At 46.9% G+C, this 20788-nt stretch overlaps 1 protein-coding gene across 1 annotated transcript in view; it reads left to right on the top strand.

Annotated features, from left to right (window-relative positions):
* SMCHD1 (structural maintenance of chromosomes flexible hinge domain containing 1) overlaps window positions 1–20788 on the top strand; it is a 504574-nt gene that overhangs the window by 24791 nt on the left and 458995 nt on the right. Inside the window, exon 2 of the mRNA XM_040354031.1 lies at window positions 970–1045. Coding sequence (XP_040209965.1) covers window positions 970–1045 — 76 coding nt within the window. The remainder of the gene's footprint in view (window positions 1–969; window positions 1046–20788) is intronic.

Here is a 20788-nt window from a genome sequence, read left to right as displayed (position 1 = left end):
AGGGTGGGCTATGCTCTGAGAGCTTCAGCTCCTTCTACTGCGGCTGCAAAATGTATGTACAGTACTTGTAAGGCACTTTACATACACTCACGGGTATGTCCTTACTCACAAGTGTATGTAAAGGGAGTGTATTTAAAGCAGGGTATGCCTGTATACACAGCCTATGTGATAACCGTTATACAGTATGTAATCGGAAAAAGAAATACTCTTGTTCAGATGATCACATCATTGTTCATTTGGCCTATGCTCATGGGACCTAAGGAGTGCCATTCAAGCAGAGAGAGTCAATAGGTGGCTGCTCTTGCATGCTTACCATCCCCTTTATTAGAAACTGCATGACCAATTCCATTGCATTAGCAAAGTAAGTGGGAACTGAAGGAGTACCGTATATACTTGAGTATAAGCCAAGTTTTTCAGCACTTTTTTTTTGTGTGTGCTGAAAATGCCCCCCTCGGCTTATTCTCCAGTCACCTTTTTGTGCCTAATCTCCTGGACTTTGGGGACCCAGTACCAGCCAGCCGTAGGTACCCTGGACCCCAAACTTGGCACACATGTAGCCCCACTTATCCTCTACAAGTGTGAAAAGTTTGTTGTCTGAGGGACCTACGATCGGGGAGCACTGTTTTTTTTTGTCTTTTTTTCAAAGCCGGGCACCCCTTCCATAGACTTTCATGTTAAACGTCAGTCTAGTCATGGGCACAGTGAGGCATGCACATGGACACAGTGAGGCAAAGTGAGGCATGCAGATGGACACCCTAGGCTTATACTCCAGCCAATAAGTTTTCCCATTTTTTTGTGGTAAAATTAGGTGCCTTGGCTTATATTCGGGTCGGCTTATACTTGAGTATATACAGGTAAGTATTTCTTTGTTTTACATTGCTAATAGCCTATTTAGTGTTTTTACCGTTTGACTGTAAATCCAAGAAAATTACTTCTATCTGATGAATACATTTTTTTTTTTTTTTAAAGGCCTTTGGGATCAACTCAAATGAGAAGTTTGTCATTTCAACAACAAACAGAACAGAAGTAACTGTCACAGACTTTAGTAAGTGTATATTATTCAGATCTGTAGGTTGTGCAGACAGTAAAGGAAAATCACTTTCTGTTTTGGCTACACAATGATGTGCTTGCTATTTGTAGGTTCTTTCTTTTGTTGTTGTAGCTGAATTTATGATTTCTTGGCCATTTTTCAGAGACAATGAATGATAACACAAACTTTTTCTTTCACTCATGGTTCGTGTTTGGCTGAAGCCATTTATTATCAATCAACTGTGTTTACTCTTTTTAAATCATAATCACAACAGAAACTACCCAAATGACCCTGTTTAAAAGTTAACACACCCTGATGATTTAAGGCCCCATGCACACGAGACGCAGATGCAAACTCATCTAAACACAGCGTTTAAAACGCCTGTTTTTGCCGCGAATTTCGCTGTGTTTTACCGCGTTTGCGTTTATAAGCGTTTGGTTAAGAAACATCATAAGACCCTCCCTAAGCTCAAAAAACAGTATTATTTAGCCATTTCAGCCATTTTGTGAGATCAGAGTGAGTAGCAGCTGAGCCTGAGAGAGCAGCAGTGTACGTGTATTTAGCATGTCACTTGCCACGTCACCTGGCCACACCACCTGCCACAAGTTGTGGATTGTCCACTTGCCACGTCACCTGGCCACGTCACCTGCCACAAGTTGTGGATTGTACACTGGCCATGTCACCTGCCACAAGTTGTGGATTGTCCACTTGCCACAAGTGGATTATCCACTTGCCAAATCACCTGGCCACGTCACCTGCCACAAGTTGTGGATTGTCCACTGGCCACATCACCTGCCATGTCACCTGGCCACGTCACCTGCCACAAGTTGTGGATTGTCCACTTGCCATGTCACCTGGCCACGTCACCTGCCACAAGTTGTGGATTGTCAACTGGCCACACCACCTGCCACAAGTTGTGGATTGTCCACTTGCCATGTCACCTGGCCACGTCACCTGCCACAAGTTGTGGATTGTCCACTGGCCACGTCACCTGCCACAAGTTGTGGATTATCCACTTGTCATGTCACCTGGCCAAGTCACCTGCCACGTCACCTGCCACAAGTTGTGGATTGTCCACTGGCCACGTCACCTGCCACAAGTTGTGGATTGTCCACTTGCCACGTCACCTGCCACATCACCTGCCACAAGTGAAATAAGTGATAATAACTGCGCTGTGTGGGTATGGAGGGATAAGGCAAAAAGCAACAAACAAAAAAACAAAACAAAAAACGGTGATCAATAAGTCCCACCAATTGGGCGGGGTGAACTCTACAAGCAGTGTGAAATCTGAACTGTGGAGGTGATCTGGAAAAGGTTAACACTAGCCGCGGCCTAAATCACCGTCCGTCGCGGGCCTGCCGCGATCGCGCAGGGGAGGTGGGGGCGCACAGGATCCTGTGTCTCCGTGCGCCTCCACCGCTGCGTGATCGCGGCGGGCCCGCGACGGCTGGTAATTTAGGCCGCGGCTTTGCAGCCTTGTGAAGGCCCAAGCTTCCTTCTGTGACCTGGCGCCATCTGGTGGGGGCCGTTGGCATTACAAGTAAAACAGCAGTTCTAACGTGTGTTTTATTTTTTTACTGTTTTCACTGCCATCTCCTTCCCTCTAAGTGGAACCCCCAAACATTATGTATATTTTTTTATTCCAACACCCTAGAGAATAAAATGGCGATCGTTGCAATACTTTCTGTCACACCGTATTTGTGCAGCAGTCTTACAAGCGCACTTTTTTGGGGGAAAAAATACACTTTTTTTTAAATTAAAAAACAAGACAACGGTAAAGTTATCCCAATTTTTTTTATATTGTGAAAGATAATGTTACGCCGAGTAAATTGATACCCAACATGTCACGCTTCAAAATTGCGTCCGCTTGTGGAATGGCGACAAACTTTTACCCTTTAAAATCTCCATAGGCAACGTTTAAAAAAATCTACAAGTTGCATGTTTTTAGTTACAGAGGAGCTAGGATTATTGCTCTCGCTCTAACGATCGTGGCGATACCTCACATGTGTGGTTTGAATACCTTTTACATATGCGGGCGCTACTCACGCATGTGTTCGCTTCTGCGCACAAGCTTGGCGGGACGGGGAGCGTTTTCTGGCTCCTAACTTTTTTAGCTGGCTCCTAGCTTCCAAGCAAATTTGTCAAACCCTGTTCCCAACCTCCAAGGGATTCTGTATTCCATGAGCCCCCCCGCCCAATGAGACTCCCGTCACCAAAAGAAAGCTCTATTTGTGTGAAAAAAAATAATAAAAATTTTGTTTGGGTACAGTGTTGTATGATTACTTGGCATCTAATGTACGAGAGCGCTGAAAGCTGAAAATTGATGTGGGCAGGAAGGGGTATAGGTGCCCTATATTGAAGTTGTTAAAATGCAACTTTTTAACACTTTGCATAAATCAGCGTCATTGTATGTCGGGACTAGCTAACTGTAATAACCCCAGTATTTTCAACAGTGGCAAGCGGCTGGCTTTCAGATAAAAATGGTCTCTGATTGATTGATTTTTGAACTTAGTTAGGCGCCAAATGCCCACTGTAAAGTGAGCATCTAAGCGCCGCTGGTGAGATGTTACTTTGAATCAATCCATGGTGAGGAAGAGAGGGAAAAGAGAAGAAAGGGCGGTGAAAGGAAAGGGTATCCAGCCCTTAGGGGAGCATGAGGAAAGAGCCGTGAAGTGTATGAGAAAAAATAGAAAATAAAAAAAGGAACAGTAAGGATACTAGAGGAGGGGTAGAAGACATCATAGTTATTAGAGAGGCAAGTGGCCCCTTCAATGAGGGGGCGGACTGTGAGAGGGAAAAAATAAATAAATACATTTATCCATAAGCCTGGACGAACAGCTCCGTCTTCAGTTTTTTTCTGAAGAGGAGCAGGTTAGGTGTCATCTTAAGTTCTAAGGAGAGGGCATTCCACAGCATGGCACCCCTACTCTGGAGTCGTTTGCCTCCCATGGAAGAAAGTTTAGATGGAATAACTGTGGCTAAATGTTGGGTCTTGGATCTTAATGGGCGCGAGGGTTCATAGTGCACCGCCAAGCTGTGTAAGTACTTGGGACCCTGTCCCCAGTATGCACGAAAGAAGATACAGAGCGTTTTAAAGATCACTCTCTGCTCGATAGGGAGCCAATGAAGTGATCTCCTGGCCAGGCTAATATGGTCTCGTCTCGCTAGACCGAGTACAAAGCGAGCAGTGTGGTTCTGAACCACCTGGAGCTTATGGGCCCATTTCTGCGGGGCACCCAATAGGAATACGTTTGCCCCGTCTAACCGGGAATGGATAAAAGCCTTGGCAAGTAGTGATCTGTTATTTTGCGTGAATAGATGTTTTATTTTTCTGAGGAGCCTTAGATGGTAATTGGCATTCCGCAGGATGTTTCTAAAATGGGGCACAAACTAGAGGGTGTCATCAATTATGCAATCTCTGCGGTGGATTTGCCGCAAGATCACTTTTATCGGAGATGGGAGAGGGCCACCCCCCTCCCGCAGCGTTCCGGTCATCTCCACCGCTTAGACAATCGCATCCTTTCTGCTCTGAGACATGAAGCCGAGTGGGGAAAAGATGTCCCCCTGCTCGGCTCCATAACATTGAATGGCGGAAACGACATCAAACGTCACTTCTGCCTAATGGTCTTAAGGGGGGAAATGTATTTTTATTGCGTCTCTTTGACCCCAGATCTCACATTTAAGAGGTCCTGTCATGCTTTCTTTCTATTACAAGTCATGTTTACATTCCTTGTAATAGGAATAAAAGTGACCAATAAAAGGACAATGTAAAAATAAAGTAAAATAAATAAGAAAATAAAAATGTAAAGCACCCTGTCCCACCGAGCTCGCACGCAGAAGCGAACGCATACGTTAGTGGCGCTCGCAAATGACAATGGTGTTCAAACTACACATGTGAGATATCTGTGATCATTGGAGTGCGAGCAACGATTATACCACTGGAACTCCCCTGTAACTTGTATACATTTTTAAATGTCACCTACAGTAGGTGACCGCGATATTGTGTCAATCTCGCTCCCTTTCTCGGCGAGATTGACCACCTACGAGCCCCATCGCGGGAGCCAGCGCCGAGCTGGCTTGCTGCGATGGAGACAAAGCCGTCATTGAAGCGACGGGAGATCCGACTTGGATTCCCGCCAATTCTAGCTACGGCATTTGGTATGCATCCTGAGAGGGAGAACTCCACGCCAAATTTTAAATAAAAAACCGACATGGGTTCCCCCCCCCCCAGGAGCATACCAGGCCCTTAGGTCTTGTATGGGTTGCCGAAAAACCGACATAGGGGGTCCCCCCACAATCCATACCAGACCCGTATCCAAAGCACGCTACCCGGCCGGCCAGTAAAGGAGTGGGGACGAGCGAGCGTCTTCCCCCCTCCTGAGCCGGACCAGGCCGCTTGCCCTCAACATGGGGGGGTTGGGTGCTCCGGGGCAGGGGGGCGCACTGCGGGGGCCCCCCCACCCCAGAGCAACCTGTCCCCATGTTGAGAAGGACAGGGCCTCTTCCCGACAACCCTGGCCGTTGGTTGTCAGGATCTGCGGACGGGGGGCTTATCTGAATCTGGGAGCCCCCTCAAATAAGGGGGCCCCCAGATACCGGCCCCCCACCCTAAGTGAATGAATATGGGGTACATCGTACCCCTACCCATTCACCTGGAGGCAAAGTGTAAAAGTAAATAAACACACGACACAGGGTTTTTAAATAATTTATTAGTCTGCTCCGGGGGCCCCCCTGTCTTTATTAGCTCTTTTAGCAGGGGGGGCTTCTTCTTCACCGCCGTCTGGTTCTCTTCCGCTCTCCGGGGGGGTCTTCTCCGCTCTCCGGGGGGTCTTCTATCTTCTCCGCTCTCCGGTTCTTCTCCCGCTCGCTGTCCGGTGCCTTCTCCTTCATGGCTGGCCGCCGCTATCTTCGTGTTTTAGCTCAATTACTAGCAGGTGGCCAGCCCGCTCTTGTGTGACGTCTTCTTCTTCTTCTCTTCTCTTCTTCTGCCTTCTTCCGATGTTGACACAACGCCTCTTCTCGCTGCCATGACGGGTGCGCCGTTTGCATCCAATTTATATAGGCCTCTCTTATGATGTCACAGTCCCATCATGCTCCGGTACCTACCCACGTGGGCCCCCCTGCCCCAGAGCACCCTACCCCCCCCCCCATGTTGAGGGCATGTGGCCTGGTACGGCTCAGGGGGGGGGGGGGTGCTCGCTCGTCCCCACTCCTTTCCTGGCCGGCCGGGTAGCGTGCTTTGGATACGGGTCTGGTATGGATTGTGGGGGGACCCCCTACGTCGGTTTTTCGGCGTAGGGGGGGGTCTCCTTACAACCCATACCAGACCTAAGGGCCTGGTATGCTCCTGGGGGGGAACCCATGTCGGTTTTTTATTTAAAATTTGGCGTGGAGTTCTCCCTCTCAGGATGCATACCAAATGCCGCAGCTAGAATTGGCGGGAATCCAAGTCAGATCTCCCGTCGCTTCTATGATGTGCTCGCTGGAATGTGCTATGTCTATTCCAGCGAGTGCGAGATGTCTGCACCCTGTCGCCGAGAATCAGCGCGATGCTGTCGTGCTAGAAACACATTCTCGGCAACATGTACTGTATGGAGATTTTTAAGGGTCTATGTATGTCACCATTCCATGAGCGGGCGCAGTTTTCAAGAATTACATATTGGGTATCAATTTACTCGACATAACATTATCTTTCACAATATAAAAAAAAATGGGCTAACTTTACTGTTTGTCTTATTTAAAGCGGTCCTCCACCCTAAAGTGGAGTCCCGCTGATCGGAACCCTCCCCCCCTCCGGTGTCACTTTTGACACCTTTCAGGGGGGAGGGGGGTGCAGACACCTGTCTAAAGACAGGTATTTGCACCCACTTCCGGCCACACGATACGGGCGAAAGACGGGCATTCCGTCACATCCCGTCTGTCGCCCGTTGTGTGCTGGGAACACTCGGCTCCCAGCACACAGCGTGTGAGCCAATCGGCGGGCGCAGCGCGACTCGCGCATGCGCCGTAGGGAACCGGGCAGTGAAGCCGCAGCGCTTCACTTCCTGGTTCCCTCAGCGTGGATGGCGGGGGAGCAGCAGAGTGACGAGCGATCGCTCGTGCTCTGCTGCGATCGGCGCTGGACTCCAGGACAGGTAAGTGTCCTAATATTAAAAGTCAGCAGCTGCAGTATTTGTAGCTGCTGACTTTTAATATTTTGTTCCCATGGCACATCCGCTTTAAGTCAAAAAAGTGTATTGTTTGCCCCCCAAAAATTGCGCTTGTAAGACAGCTGCGCAAATACAGTGTGACATAAAGTATTGCAACGACCGCCATTTTATTCTCTAGTAGGGTGTCTGAAAAAAATATATAATGTTTGGGGGTTCTAGGTTATTTTCTAGCAAAAAAACCCCTGATTTTAACTTGTAAACAAGTAGTGTCAAAAAAATTCAACCATTCAGGGCTCAGTCTCAGGCATGACCAGGTGTTTCATCACACTACTGGTCGCGCACTATAATGCCACTTCCAATTTCGAGTACTCAGGTGCCTCCTCCCACCCTTTCGCCATGAGGATTCCTTCAGGACATTGTAAACGTGGGTTATCGTGTACTTCTTAGGCCGGGTACACACAAGCAAACATGTACGATGAAACCGGTCCGTCGGACCGTTTTCACCGTACATGTCTGCCCGGGGACTTCTGTACGATGGCTGTACTAACCATCGTACAGAAGTCCGCGCGTAAACAATACGCAGGGCGTGTCCGTGCCGTCGCCGCGGCGACGTGGGCGGGCCTGCTTTTTAAATGCTTCCACGCATGCGTCAAAGTCATTCGACGCATGCGAGGGACGGCGGGCGCTCGGACATGTATGGTAGGTCTGTACAGACGACCATACATGTCCGAGCGGGCAGGATTCCAGCGGACGGTTTTAAAACAAGTCCAGGAATATTTGCCCGCTGGGAAAAGGCCCGGCGGGCAAATGTTTGCTGGAATTCTGCCCGCTCGCGATGTATGCTGAAACTGGTCCGCGGACCAGTTTCAGCATACATGTTTGGTCGTGTGTATGGGGCCTTAGGGTAAGTTTGTCAATCTCCCACAGCTGCTGAAGGCCTGCACAAGACTCATCCTCAGAGTCATGATGTGTCCCATGCTCTGGAGCACCAGTTCTAACACATCTCTCAGCATCCAATTCTAGCTCGGAACATAACAAGTGACCTACTTGACAAAAGCAGAATTTTCGGCATCAATATCACAATTAATTGGGCAGATTAAGACCTTGGCTTAATACAGCCATCTTTAATTAGGGCTCAGAAATGCCTCTCCTCCTACCCCTATGTCTCAACCAAAGTAGGACGCTGATATTCGGGTCCTAGATAATGCAGAATCAGAAGGGAATACAGATACGATATATTATAGAGGGATCTTCACCCAACATGCTTGCTGATGTTGAAAAGCTCATTGCTTCTGTCTGCTAAAGCCTTGGATTTGTGCAAACTGACTTTCCTCCACCTTGCTATGCCCCTTTGGCCACAAAGAGACCTCAAAAACTTGCTAAACTTTCCTTGTTCATGAACCAATTAAAATGTGCTGTCCTATGATTGGGTCACTTCTGAAAGGATTTCAATCTCTCAAAAATAAAGAATGTATATTTGTATATGATGCACATATACTACTGCGCTGATACTGTGCAGAAATTAGCTTTTACCCCTATAAATATAACACTTTCAATTCCTTTGTAACATAAATCATTTAAATATACAATAACACCAGCGGTAAAAAGCTAATTTTTGCACAGTATCAGCGGCATTAGTATATGTGCATCATATACAAATATACATTCTTTATACTATCACACCTCCTGGAGGTGTCTACAGGAACTGCAGCAGTTGTAATAATTTGATAAAAAAACTCAATTTTTGCGCCGGTAACACCACATACACAATCTCTCAAAAATGTTTGATGCGCTCTCTCCAGTAGAAACGGAATTTGCAAAGATGTGGGCTGTTCCTGTTATTGATCCTGCCGTTTCTGTCCTAAACAAATATCTTACTGTACCTATTGAAGATGTTCATTCTTTCAAAGATTCTAATGATAGAAAATTTGAGATGCTCTTAAAAGCACTTTTTTACCTGGCAGGCCCAGCCCTGCTACCAGCTCTTGGTTCTATTTCTGTATGTCAAGCTGCAGCTAACTGGCCTAGGAGAATGAATAACCAATATGGCCCTGTATTCGAGGATCAGTTGCCTTCTGCTCTGCTTTTTTGTCTAGATACCTGGAACATGTCATGAGAAAATTATCCAGAATGGCTTTAATCTCCCCTCTGTATGTGCTGAATCTTATGATTAAAAGCTTGGACAGCGGAAGCTGCCTGTATAAGGTGCTCACACATATGCCCTTGCATGAAAGATGTCTATTTGAGATACTTGACCTATTCATTAAAGTGGAGTCCATGGCTTCCGCTGCTGCCTCCATGTCCTGTGAGGAGACAGAGGAGAGCAGCGCTGTCTTGGGCACAGTACTGGCTCGAGGTCGAGCTCGGGTAAGTATTAAGGGGGGCCTGGGGGGAGCTGACCATGGAAGGTTTTTTACCTGAATGCAGAAAATGCTTTCAGGTAAAAAAAAACTTAAAGGGGTTGTAAAGGAATTTTTTTTTTTTTTTCATAATAAGCATCCTTTACCTGCAGACATTCCTCTTTTCACTTCCTCATTGTTAGTTTTTGCTCAGAAGTTGCTCTATTTCTTTTCTGTTCTGTTCACTTCCTGCTTGTCTGATTTTACTGACCACCGTGAAGGGAGGCTTTACTGTGGTGGTCAGTGACGTTCTCGCCCCCTCCTGGGAACTACATCTGTGCGGCAGGACGCTCTCTACGTGTTAGAGACTTCAAGAAGGTGTGAATTACTGGGCGTGCCACAATGCATACTGGGAAATGTAGTTCTTCATGAACGAGTGCCGCAAACCAGGAAGTGAATGAGAGAACAGAAACTAGAATGCCGGAGGTGATATAGATGAAGGAATTTAATAGGTATTTACTCGTTTTTTAACATAATCATTACACTATTCTGTCTGTCCAACTTGCAGTCATACATTTTAGGCAAAAAATGTTTTTCCTTTACAACTCCTTTTAAGGCTTTACAACCGCCCTTTTCTTCTTTCAAAATCAACCAAAACCTGTTAAAGGATAGTTGGATTTGCAGAATGCCCTGAACCACACCTCTTTACCCAGGGAGTCATTATACCAGTAACACCACAGGTTTGTGGTACCAAGGCTCAAAGTTTGCTCTATCCTGGACTTAAAATCCCTCAACAAATTCCTTAAAATTTCAGCTTTTCACATGGAATCCATAAGATCAGTGATTGCCTCTCTCAAACAAGAGAAATAAATGGCATATATGGATATCCAAGATGCCTATCTGCATGTCCTCATTTATCCATCTCTTCAGTGATTTCTATCCTTTGCAGTGGCAGACAACCGTTTTTTAGTTTGTCAACATGCCCTTCCCCCTTTCCTCTGCTGTTGGGGTGTTTAGAAAGATATTGGCACCCTTGCTTGCCTTTCTCAGAACTCGGGCATTCAAGTGACAGGCTGTCTAGACAACCTACTCTTGCAGGATATATCTCCTTTGCAATGCTCAGCAAATGTCCAAAAGACAATTCAGTGGCTCTAGGGCCTTTGGCTCAGCGATCATTTTCAAGAAATCTGCTCTCCAGCCTTTTTTGCATTTAGAATACTTGTCTTTTTTTGGATATACAGCATCTCACAAAAGTGAGTACATCCCTCACATTTTTGTAAATATTTTGTTACCGTATTTATCGCGGTATAGCGCGCTCCCGTGTATACCGCGCACCCCTAAAGTTGCCCCGAATCCTGTGGAAAAACTTTTTTGTACTTAGTTTTGGTGTCTTGCGCAGCATCCATTGGCGGCCTCGTCGGGTCCGGTGTCCGTCTTTGGCTTCGGGTGTCCTCTTCGTCAGGTCCTGCGTCCTTCTGCAGCTTCGGGTGTCCTCTTCGACGGGTCCGGCGTCCGTCTGCGGCTTCGGGTGTCCTCTTCGTCGGGTCCGGCGTCCTTCTGCGGCGTCCTCGCGTCCATCCCCGCTTGTTTCCCACGCTGAGTTTGAATACTGCGCCGACATATACAGAGCGCAGTACACTCGTGTATTGTCGGCAATGCTCGGCAACTCTCGCGCTGACGTCCTGTACGTCCAGGACGTGAGCGCGGAAGGAGCCGAGACTGCCCGACTATACCCGAGTGTACTGCGCTCGGTATATGTCGGCGCAGTATTCAAACTCGGCACGGGAAAGCAGGTATCGGCGTATACCGCGCACCCACGATTTTGCCCTGATTTTCAGGGCAAAAAAGTGCGCGGTATACGCCGATAAATACGGTACATCTTTTCATGGGACAACACTGAAGAAATTACACTTTGCTACAATATAAAGTAGTGAGTGTACAGCTTGTATACCAGTGTAAATTTGCTGTCCCCTCAATATAACTCAACGCACAGCCATTAATGTCTAATCCGCTGGCAACAAAAGTAAGTACACCCCTAAGTGAAAATGTCCAAAGTGTCAATATTTTGTGTGGCCACCATTGTTTTCCAGCACTCCTAACCCTCTTGGGCATGGAGTTCACCAGAGCTTCACAGGTTGCCACAGGAGTCCTCTTCCACTCCTCCATGACGACATCACCGAGCTGGTGGATGTTGGAGACCTTGGGCTTCTCAACCCTCCGTTTTGAGGATGCCCCACAGATACTCAATAGGGTTAAGGTCTGGAGACATTATTGGTAAAAGCAGAATAATTAAAACAGCCCGCACAGAGCTTGTCAATAGTCCTGCAGCAGCGCTGCAAACTCCTGGTTTGATAGAGAAAATGGCTAGTGTAGAATGGCCAGATCAGATGTAGTCAGAATATGTGCTCCAATCACCAAACAGGACAATCACCACGTGGGGGGGATATAGGGTCCCCTTCGGGGGAAACACTCACCAGACGGTTTCTTTTAAATAGCGTTTCAATCTATATCTCCTTGTGTGCTGCCCTTAGATGCTGAAATCTGCATACCCTTCTTACTTCTGGATCACCGTGTATGTCTTTTTACTCTCAAGGTATCGTATCCACAGATGTATAAGGGAAGGAAAAAAATCCATATAGTGCAGTATCGTTTAAAAGCTTTAATGTCACCCAAAAAATACATGAACACCAATCCCCTTAAAAAACATGCGTACCAGATAGTAAATCAGTCAGGCATATATATAACATATAGATGTGTCTTTGTGCAACTCTCACTGTTAGGGTCTGGATACCTGAAGACCGCTCTGAAGGCTTTCCTGCAGTGTTAAACTTCCTGGGTTCACAGACAGTGGATCGCAGATGTCACTTCCGGTTGGATGCTGGATCGCAGCGCTCGACGTTTCGTCCGTTCGGACTTTTTCCAAGAGCGTGCTGGTCCCTTGCATCCACCGGATGCAACGGCCGGCGTACTCACGTGACCGGCGAGATTTCGCGCGATTTGAGCACAGTGCGTCTCCGGAGGAGTCTCTGAAGCTGATTGACAGGATGGGGGAGAATGGCCTTACATGCCCATTCCCCGCGGGGGATTTTGAGTGACAGGTCGGAAACAGCTCCGAAAAAGGGGTAAGGAGCACAAAAAAAAAAAAAAAAAAAAAATCGTTTGGTTACTGTCTATGCCTAGCATTGGCATAGACAGAATGTGTAAACTCAGGGTGAACCACCGCTTTAAAAAAAAAAAAAGCCCTAGGAGGCTTTTCCTGTTTAAACGCAGCATTTTGCCGCCATTTGGCACACAGGTCCCTGCAGATGCCGCACAGTTACCTCACGGTTCTTTTCCTGTCACACGCTGTGTGCTGAGAGCGGACGGCAGCTCTGGGCAGTCTCCTCCTGAGGTGAGTCCCCTGGTCAGCGCAGCAAGTGGGTGAGAGGCCCTGAATAGGGCTCTAGGAGCTTTTGTTTATTTGTAAGGACAGGTGTGCATATTATAATACACACTATGTAAATATTATTAATATCTGGAGTCAGTATCTGGGTCCTTCCCCACATGCTGGTGGTGGCAGCAGATGTTATGTGGGATTCCCACAGAGGTTTTATTGTTAGTCCTGGACACGTTTGTGCCAGGGTGGGGGTGGACTGTGGACGGGCAGTAAAAGAGTGCCCCCTTCCCCCGTTATCCCCTGGGGAATGCTCTGTTATGGAGCCATGGACCAGGTACCTGGGTAGTAAAAAAAAAAACAGGCTAAGGCATTTATGGATGCGCTTTTTACTGCTGCAAGGGACTCTCTTAAGCTGGATAGTGCAGCTGGGTTTCCGCCGAGGGCTCAGTCTTTTTTGGATCACACAAATCAGACCGCTGTGTAGGTTTTTTCCTTCTGTGCCCTTCTTTGATAATTTCTGAGAAGCAGAATGAGAAAAGCTGCTTGAATGGATCTGACTGATAGAAGATCCGAAGTACTGATTTTGTCGTAGCTGCGCTATGGCGCAGCTTACATTGCGGTCGGCCATTTTCCTGTGGCCGCGTTCTGAACGCTCAGCGGCCATCTTGGAGTAGTCCTGACCCCTAGTGCTGTAGTGAGCATTTTGAACGGAGTGAGCATTTTGAACCAGACAGTGGAGGAGCACCGACTCTCTCCAAAAGTTATTAGGCTAGCGGACCAGCTGGTCCAAGGCCTCATATAGGTCTGTGATGCTTCATTGAATGCTGCGCCAGGCATCTGTTTCAGAATGGTTTTATGCACACGGTGGTGTAGTGGTTAACTCCATTACTTGGCAGCAAGAGAGTCATTGGTTTGAATCCGGACACTGACGCCAATCTGCCTGGAGCTTGCATTGTCGCTCCTTGTGTCTGCGTGGGTTTCCTCCAGGTACTCGGGTTTCCTCCAAAGGCATGTGTGCATACACCTACATAATATACATACACACTATGTGCAACCCTCCCAGGCCGTCAAAGGCCCAGCTGGGGGACTAATCCGTCCCTTTCGGTGGAGGTCTCTTTCTGTTGGATTGTCACCAAATATCAATACCATATATGTACATCACTCAAGACTACACCACTTAGGATTTTTTCACATGGGTGGAGGAGGATTTGTTTTTCTTCCCTTCTTTATAGATAATTTTGTTTCATCCAATCTTTTGTTTTTTCTTGATTGTTTGTTTGATTTATGGTCCCTCTCTTTTGGTAAGTATTTGGCTTCCAATTTATGAGGACTCATTAATATTATACCACGTGACACAAGAACTTCTATATGTTTTTGGAAACAATCACTGTATATTCCTTATTTACATATGTGAATGTTTATTTGTTAAAAGTGTTATATTATTTATGCACAGTGTTTATGAGGTTTAGCGTGATTCTTTCTTTTTTCCATTTTGTTCACTGTTTGTATTGCGCAGCGAATCGCAGCTTAACATTTTTTGTATCACAGCAAACGTTCACTTATCCGTTTTTACGGTCTTGTTACATTAGCGCAGTTTACACCAATTTTTTAATTTGTACAGTCACTGACTTGCTCAACATGGTTATTGGAAGCCAGACTTTAGGTGACCGGGGTCTGTCTGACTCGGTCATCTCAACAATGCTGAGGGCACCGTAGTCGTCTTCCGGAGGATCTACCGTCGCACCTGGCAGGCCTTCATCTCTTGGTGCGAAGGGATGGAGTGATGTCACGGACGTACTCGGTGTCCAGGGTCCTGCTGTTTTTAAAGCTTGGAGTGGATCTAAAAATTGCTTAAAGTGGAGGTTCACCCAAAAAACAATTTTTAACACTAGATTGGGCCTAATTACGGGAAGCAGAATCAGGTGTTTTGTTTAAAATCAATGCAGTACTTAACGTTTTACAGATAGATGTTCTCCGCCGCTTCCGGGTATGGGCGTTCCTATTTGATTGACAGCCTTCCGACCGTCGCATACAGCGCGTCACCAGTTTTCGAAAGTAGCGTCGGTGCGCAGGCGCCGTATAGAGCCACACCGACGTTCGGCAACTCGTGGCGCACTGTATGCGACTGTCGGAAGGCTGTCAATCAAATAGGAACGCCCAGTCCCGAAGACCATACCCGGAAGCGGCGGAGAACATCTATCTGTAAAACGGTAAGTACTGCATTGATTTTAAACAAAACACCCGATTCTGCTTCCCGTAATTTGGCCCAATCTAATGTTAATTTTTTTTTTTCGGGTGAACTCCCGCTTTAAAGCACAGTTTGTGGGCAAATTTCAGCCTTGGCTGTGTTCTTTCAGTGGCCTTTTTGCGGCCCGTTCCCTGGTGGGCCCCTTTTTGTGTGCAGGGGGTTTGTCATATACTTTCCCCTCTTGGCCCATGTCTTCCCCCATGAGTTTTGACTCTGGTGCTCTCGGTTCTTCAGGAACCTTCCTTTTGGAAACATCAGAGAGATTTTCTCTTGACACTATCTCAGAAGGTGGCCCCTTTAGTGGCCTTTAGCTCTTTTAGAGGGGTTTCTGAGTTGGCGGTCTTGTCTTGCAAGCCGCCATGCTGGATCCTCCATAAGAATTAGGTGATGGTGTGCCCGCGACCTTCCCTTCTTCCGAAGGAGGTTTCGGCCTTTCATACTTTAGGTGTGGTACGCGATTTCTTTATCGTACATCACGGGACACAGAGCCGCATAGCCATTACATGTGGGTTATAGAGTCTACCTTCAGGTGATGGACACTGGTGTAATCAATTAAACAGGAAGTTCCCTCCCTATATAACCCCTCCCCTACTGGGAGTTCCTCAGTTTTTTTCACCAGTGTCTAAGGTGTTGGTCACGAGTAAACATGTGCTCTGAGGAGCTCCACTGGAGGGATCCATGCTGGATGTAAAAAGCCTCCATAAATCCGGATCCGTCCAAGGTGCTTCATAGCCAAAGTGGACGGTACCCGGGCCTCGGTACGAAGAACGAGGTTTAGCCTATAATGCTCTCTGCGGAGGGCTGGATCCTGGGTTCCAGAACTTTGTTGCCTTCTAAGGACCAAATGTTTTTTCTGCTGCCAGGGTGCTATATAGGTCCAGGGGTGTGGTGTTCCTGCTATGGATCCCGGTCCCTGAAGGTCTAGGACTATACCCACGGTGAAGGGGGAAGATTGGGCCTCTTGCTTGGCAATACCCTGCAGCGTGGAAAGGTAAGAGAGGGACCTACGGGACTTAGTTCGACAGTAGGTCTTCTGTAGGGGACTATGGGTCTCGCCTATATTATGTTTCTATGCATGGGCAATGTAAACCACGATGTCTTCTGAGACGGGATGGCTCAGGGCACCCATATACCTCCCCTAGCCGGCATGTAGCCTGGGCCACTATGTCTGTTCAGACAGGATGGCTGTAGTACCCATATATCTCCCCTTGAAGGGGCTGGTACATAAAAAAAAAAAAAAAAAAAAATGCCCCTTAATCCTATGCAAAGGATTGTCTTCCATGAGTAGCTGCAAGTCTTATCTGTTTTTCCACTACTATGGGCAGTAAGACATGCCTGATGTTTTCACTTACCATGCTTTCCAAAAACGGAAGCTTAAGTGTTAGCTATTGTGCGTCCCACTTCCTCAGCTTCAGGCTCTACCATGTCGCACGTGCTCACCGGCTCAGTGCAGTCGCAGAGAGGGCTCTTCAAAAAGGCCCAGACGTCAGAGCTCTGTAAAGCTAGGGGGACACAAATGTAAGCACCTTGTGTGAGTTGGATACAGATTCATCTAAGACGCCTACTCAGCATCTAGCTGTGCAGATTAGCAGGCATTGTTGCTGCCAGACTTCAGCTGTTGATGCACCTGGGTTAAGCTCCTCTGCTTTTAGCTTAGGACTTTTGTCTCCCCATTGAATAAGGTCAGGGGTAGGAATATAAAAAGGAATCGCCACCTGAACCTGGTGGCCCCTTATTCTCCCCTGTAGAGACTTAAACAGCTCACAGATTGAGCCATCAGACCTGTCAGGCAATCAATGCAGCCTCCCCCAACATTGCAGCCACTCTGCATGTGTTTTGTTTTTTGCATCACATTTGTTGTTCTACAAGAGGTTAACTGCTATGTTCGCAGCATCCTCACAAGAAGCAAAAAAAAAAAAAAAGAAAGCAGGGTGTGTCCCTTTTCCTGCTTTAATCCTTAAACAAAGGGATTAGAAGAGCTGGGGATGAAGGTTCACTGTCAGAGGACAGGAGACAGGAGCTGCAGCCTAACGAGGAGAAGCTATCAATAGCTCTACAGGTTCTGATTGCACCTGCAGTCTTTTCAGAGAGATTCATGCTGCATATAATTTCCCTCTGCCTACTCGGCCAAAGCCTCTATCTTCTCCTTGGAGTGTAAAGAGAGGTTTTTCCTATAGGTGGCTAGTAAGACCTCCATATGGTCCCCAGCCTGGTGTCGGCTTCAGGCTAACCAAATGCACATCTGAGGGATGCACAGTTGCTGGTACACATTGCTAACGTCTCTTAATTGAGGAAACGCACATCTACAGAGGATAACTTCCTCTTTACCAGTCCGCATGTTGCATAAGATACATGAGTTTGGAATGCATGTGGGATAAAAACAAGTAACAGAGCATGTTTTATTGTGGATCGCATAAGGATACATGTTTCTGTCTGTATGGTCTTGCATGTTTGTTAGAGTTGCATAGAAATGCTTGAGTGCATAAAGATGCTAGTTACCTGATCACTCAAGTCCTGGATTACCCAAAGATATTTGGTCACACAGAGAGACTTGTTTCCACAGAAATGCCTAAAATCGCATAAAGTTGCTTGGATGCAAAAAAGATGCTGGATCACACATGGTTACCTGATCATCCGCGTCCTGGATTACCCAAGGATATTTGGTCACACAAAGAGGCTTGTTTCCACAGAAATGCCTAGAATCGCATAAAGAGGCTTGAAGGCATAAAAATGCTGGAATCATACATGATTACCTGATCACCCAAGTCCTTGATTCCCCAAGGATATTTGGTCACACAAAGAGGCTTGTTTCCACAGAAATGCCTAGAATCGCATAAAGAGGCTCGAAGGCATAAAAATGCTGAATCGCACATGATTACCCGATCACCCAAGTCCTTGATTACTCAAGGATATTTTGGTCGCACAGAGAGGCTTGTTTCTACAAGAATGCCTAAAGATCGCTTAAAGATGCTTTAATGCAAAAATAAGCTGGATCACACATGGTTGTCGGATCAGCAGCATCCTGGATTACCCAAGGATACCTGATCACATAGAGAGGCTTGTTTCACAGAAATGCCTAAAGTCGCATTAAGATGCTTGAGTGCATAAGGATGCTGGATCGCACAGGGGTGCTTGGTCACACAAGAGTCCTTGGTCACACAAGGGTTCTTGTCCGCACAATAGTGCTTGAAATGCATAAGATGATGATCGCATGGAAGATGCTGAATCGCATAAGGATGCATGATTACTTTAAAGTTGCACATGGCGGCCTAATTAAGCAATACAGGATCCCTTGTGTTTGCATAGAAATACGTGTCTGCATGGGTTCATGTTGCACATTGTTGCATAACACGTTTATAGCGCATGCTTGCTTGCAAGATGCTTGTTCCAGAGCACACATGCTATATGCATGTTTTGCTTAAAACATATTTATATGAATTCATGCTTCCAGGAACACACGCTGCCATGTACACACACTTCCATTGAGGCATATGGCTTTAACACTTGCCACATACACACATGGGGAGCCAGTTGCATATGTGTTTATTTACTTGGGTCTGCAGAGGTTGTCTGCATTTCGCAGGGGAACAGCACTATCTCCAGTTGGTGGTCTTGCCCTTTTGGGTTAGCCTCCGTGCCTGGGTTGTCAGGGTGCAAGGCCCCGCCTCTAGCAGGTCTGTAGGCCCAGGGTATAGCAGTAATGGCATACCGAAGCAAACTCCTGCTGATGGGTCAGTCAGTAGCATGGCTGGACCTAAGGGTGTCCAGCATGGTCAAGTATCTGGAACTCCTGGGTTGGGATTCCAGTCTAAAGATACATTCTTTCATTTGACAAGAAGCTGGGTATGTTTGGCACAGTCCAAAAAGGAGAGTTTTTTTGGCCTCAGACAAGACCATCGCTATAAGAAAACTGGTCTATGTGGTCACAGCAAGGAACAGTTCCTTACTTTTGGCCTTTTGAATAAGGCACTAGGGAAGATGCTGGCTTCATTCAAGACAATTCCCTATACTAACTTTTATTCAGGGCTGTTATAAACAGTATTTTGTCGGCCTAGAAAGAGTGGATCTTGACCTAGCATTATCCAAAGAACCCGGTCTCAGAGATATGCTGGAATTCCTCTTGGTGATTCTTAACTAAAAGGGTTTGCCAGGTCAGGAAGAGACCATGGCCCAGGGGAAGTAGTCAAGCTCCAAGGGAGCCTTATCTGTCAGCTAGAGCTACCGATGGAGCATCTGGCTTAGGGGCCTGAACGTTCAGGTGGCAGGTTGGTTCTGTCAGAGTACAATCAGACTATGCCATACTAGTGATTTACTTAATTTACCAAGGAGGAGCTTGTGCCTTGCCTATTGACATTCGTCATTTCATGAAATGCAGAGTTGGCAGGCGATTCGCTGGAGCCGTCAACAAGTGTCTCCGGGAGAATGACCTCTACACCCTAACTGTTTTCCTGACCAAATGTCACAGAAATAGTACCCTGTACATAAGATGTATTGGCGTCCAGGGTCATCAAGGAATTGAACAGCTTGGGGTCAAGGATAAAGGATCCACCCGCATGCGGGGCAGATGTGTTTGTAATCCGGGGGGACCAGTTGTCACTGGTTGTGTGTCTCCCCCCAGTGCCGCGACTTTTGTGGCTTCTATGCTACATTAGAGGAGAACGGAAGCTGGCCTGATTACTCCGGCATAACCCTGACGACCTCTCGGTGCAGGAACAGTAAGGGTGGTAGTAGAGGACCCACGGTCCCTTACATCTTGTCCAGGCCTACTTTGCAGGGGGTATTACATCCTGCCTTGCAACAGGTGAATTAATGGTCTGGCTATTATAGCCCACATTCTCGAGGATCGGGGCTTTCAAAATTAGCGGCAATTCCCTTGTTTCATACAAGAGAGCTGGCCTCCAGGACCAGATATCGTACGGTCTGGAAGGCCCATGTTCCTGGTGTGAAACCAGATGGTGGCATCCGTGGAAGTTTGTCATTCCTGCCTTCCTACATTTGGGAAGGAGACGGAGCTAGCCTTAAGTTATATCAAGGATCCGATCTCGGCCTTGCTTCCAAGGGTCGCTTACTTCACACTCTTTGGTCCGGGCTGTTATACAAGGGGTGACGTGCATAAGTCCACCAGTTGGGTCGCCCTTGTGCTCGGAGGGTTGGCTCTAGTTTTGTCGGCTTACAGGGTCAGCTCCTTGGGCCGATGCACCATATTTCCCTTCATCCTTTAACAAGGGAATTGGTGTTCTTGGTTGTGGTAGCCTCCAAGAGAGTTTCAGTATTGGCAACTTTCTTGGTATAGACTAGAGCCATACTCAATTATTCTTACAAGTAGAGTGATGTTCATCCTCACCCAACCTTATTTACTAGAAGGATCTAGTATTCATTTGAATCTAGATATTCTTACCTTCCCTTTTTTCAAAACCTTGTTTCACGGAAGGAAAAGTTATTGCTTTTCTCTCATTTGAGATGAGAGCAGTTAAATACCTATCTGAAGGTTTCAGATATAGAAAGCTGACGTTTTTATTGGGCTGCCAGAAGACCCTAGATGGGCAGGCAGTGTTCAGGTCAGCTATTAAAATGGTTACACTCTCTCTCTCTCGTTGGAGTAAGAAGGGTCTAGGCCTATCTGAAGCGGCTACTCGGATACGGAAA

Source organism: Rana temporaria, chromosome 5 (genome assembly GCF_905171775.1).
Source record: "Rana temporaria chromosome 5, aRanTem1.1, whole genome shotgun sequence".
Classification (NCBI taxonomy): domain Eukaryota; kingdom Metazoa; phylum Chordata; class Amphibia; order Anura; family Ranidae; genus Rana; species Rana temporaria.
The sequence above is the reverse complement of the archived record's forward strand: the minus strand, read 5'-3'. Positions and strand labels throughout refer to the sequence as shown.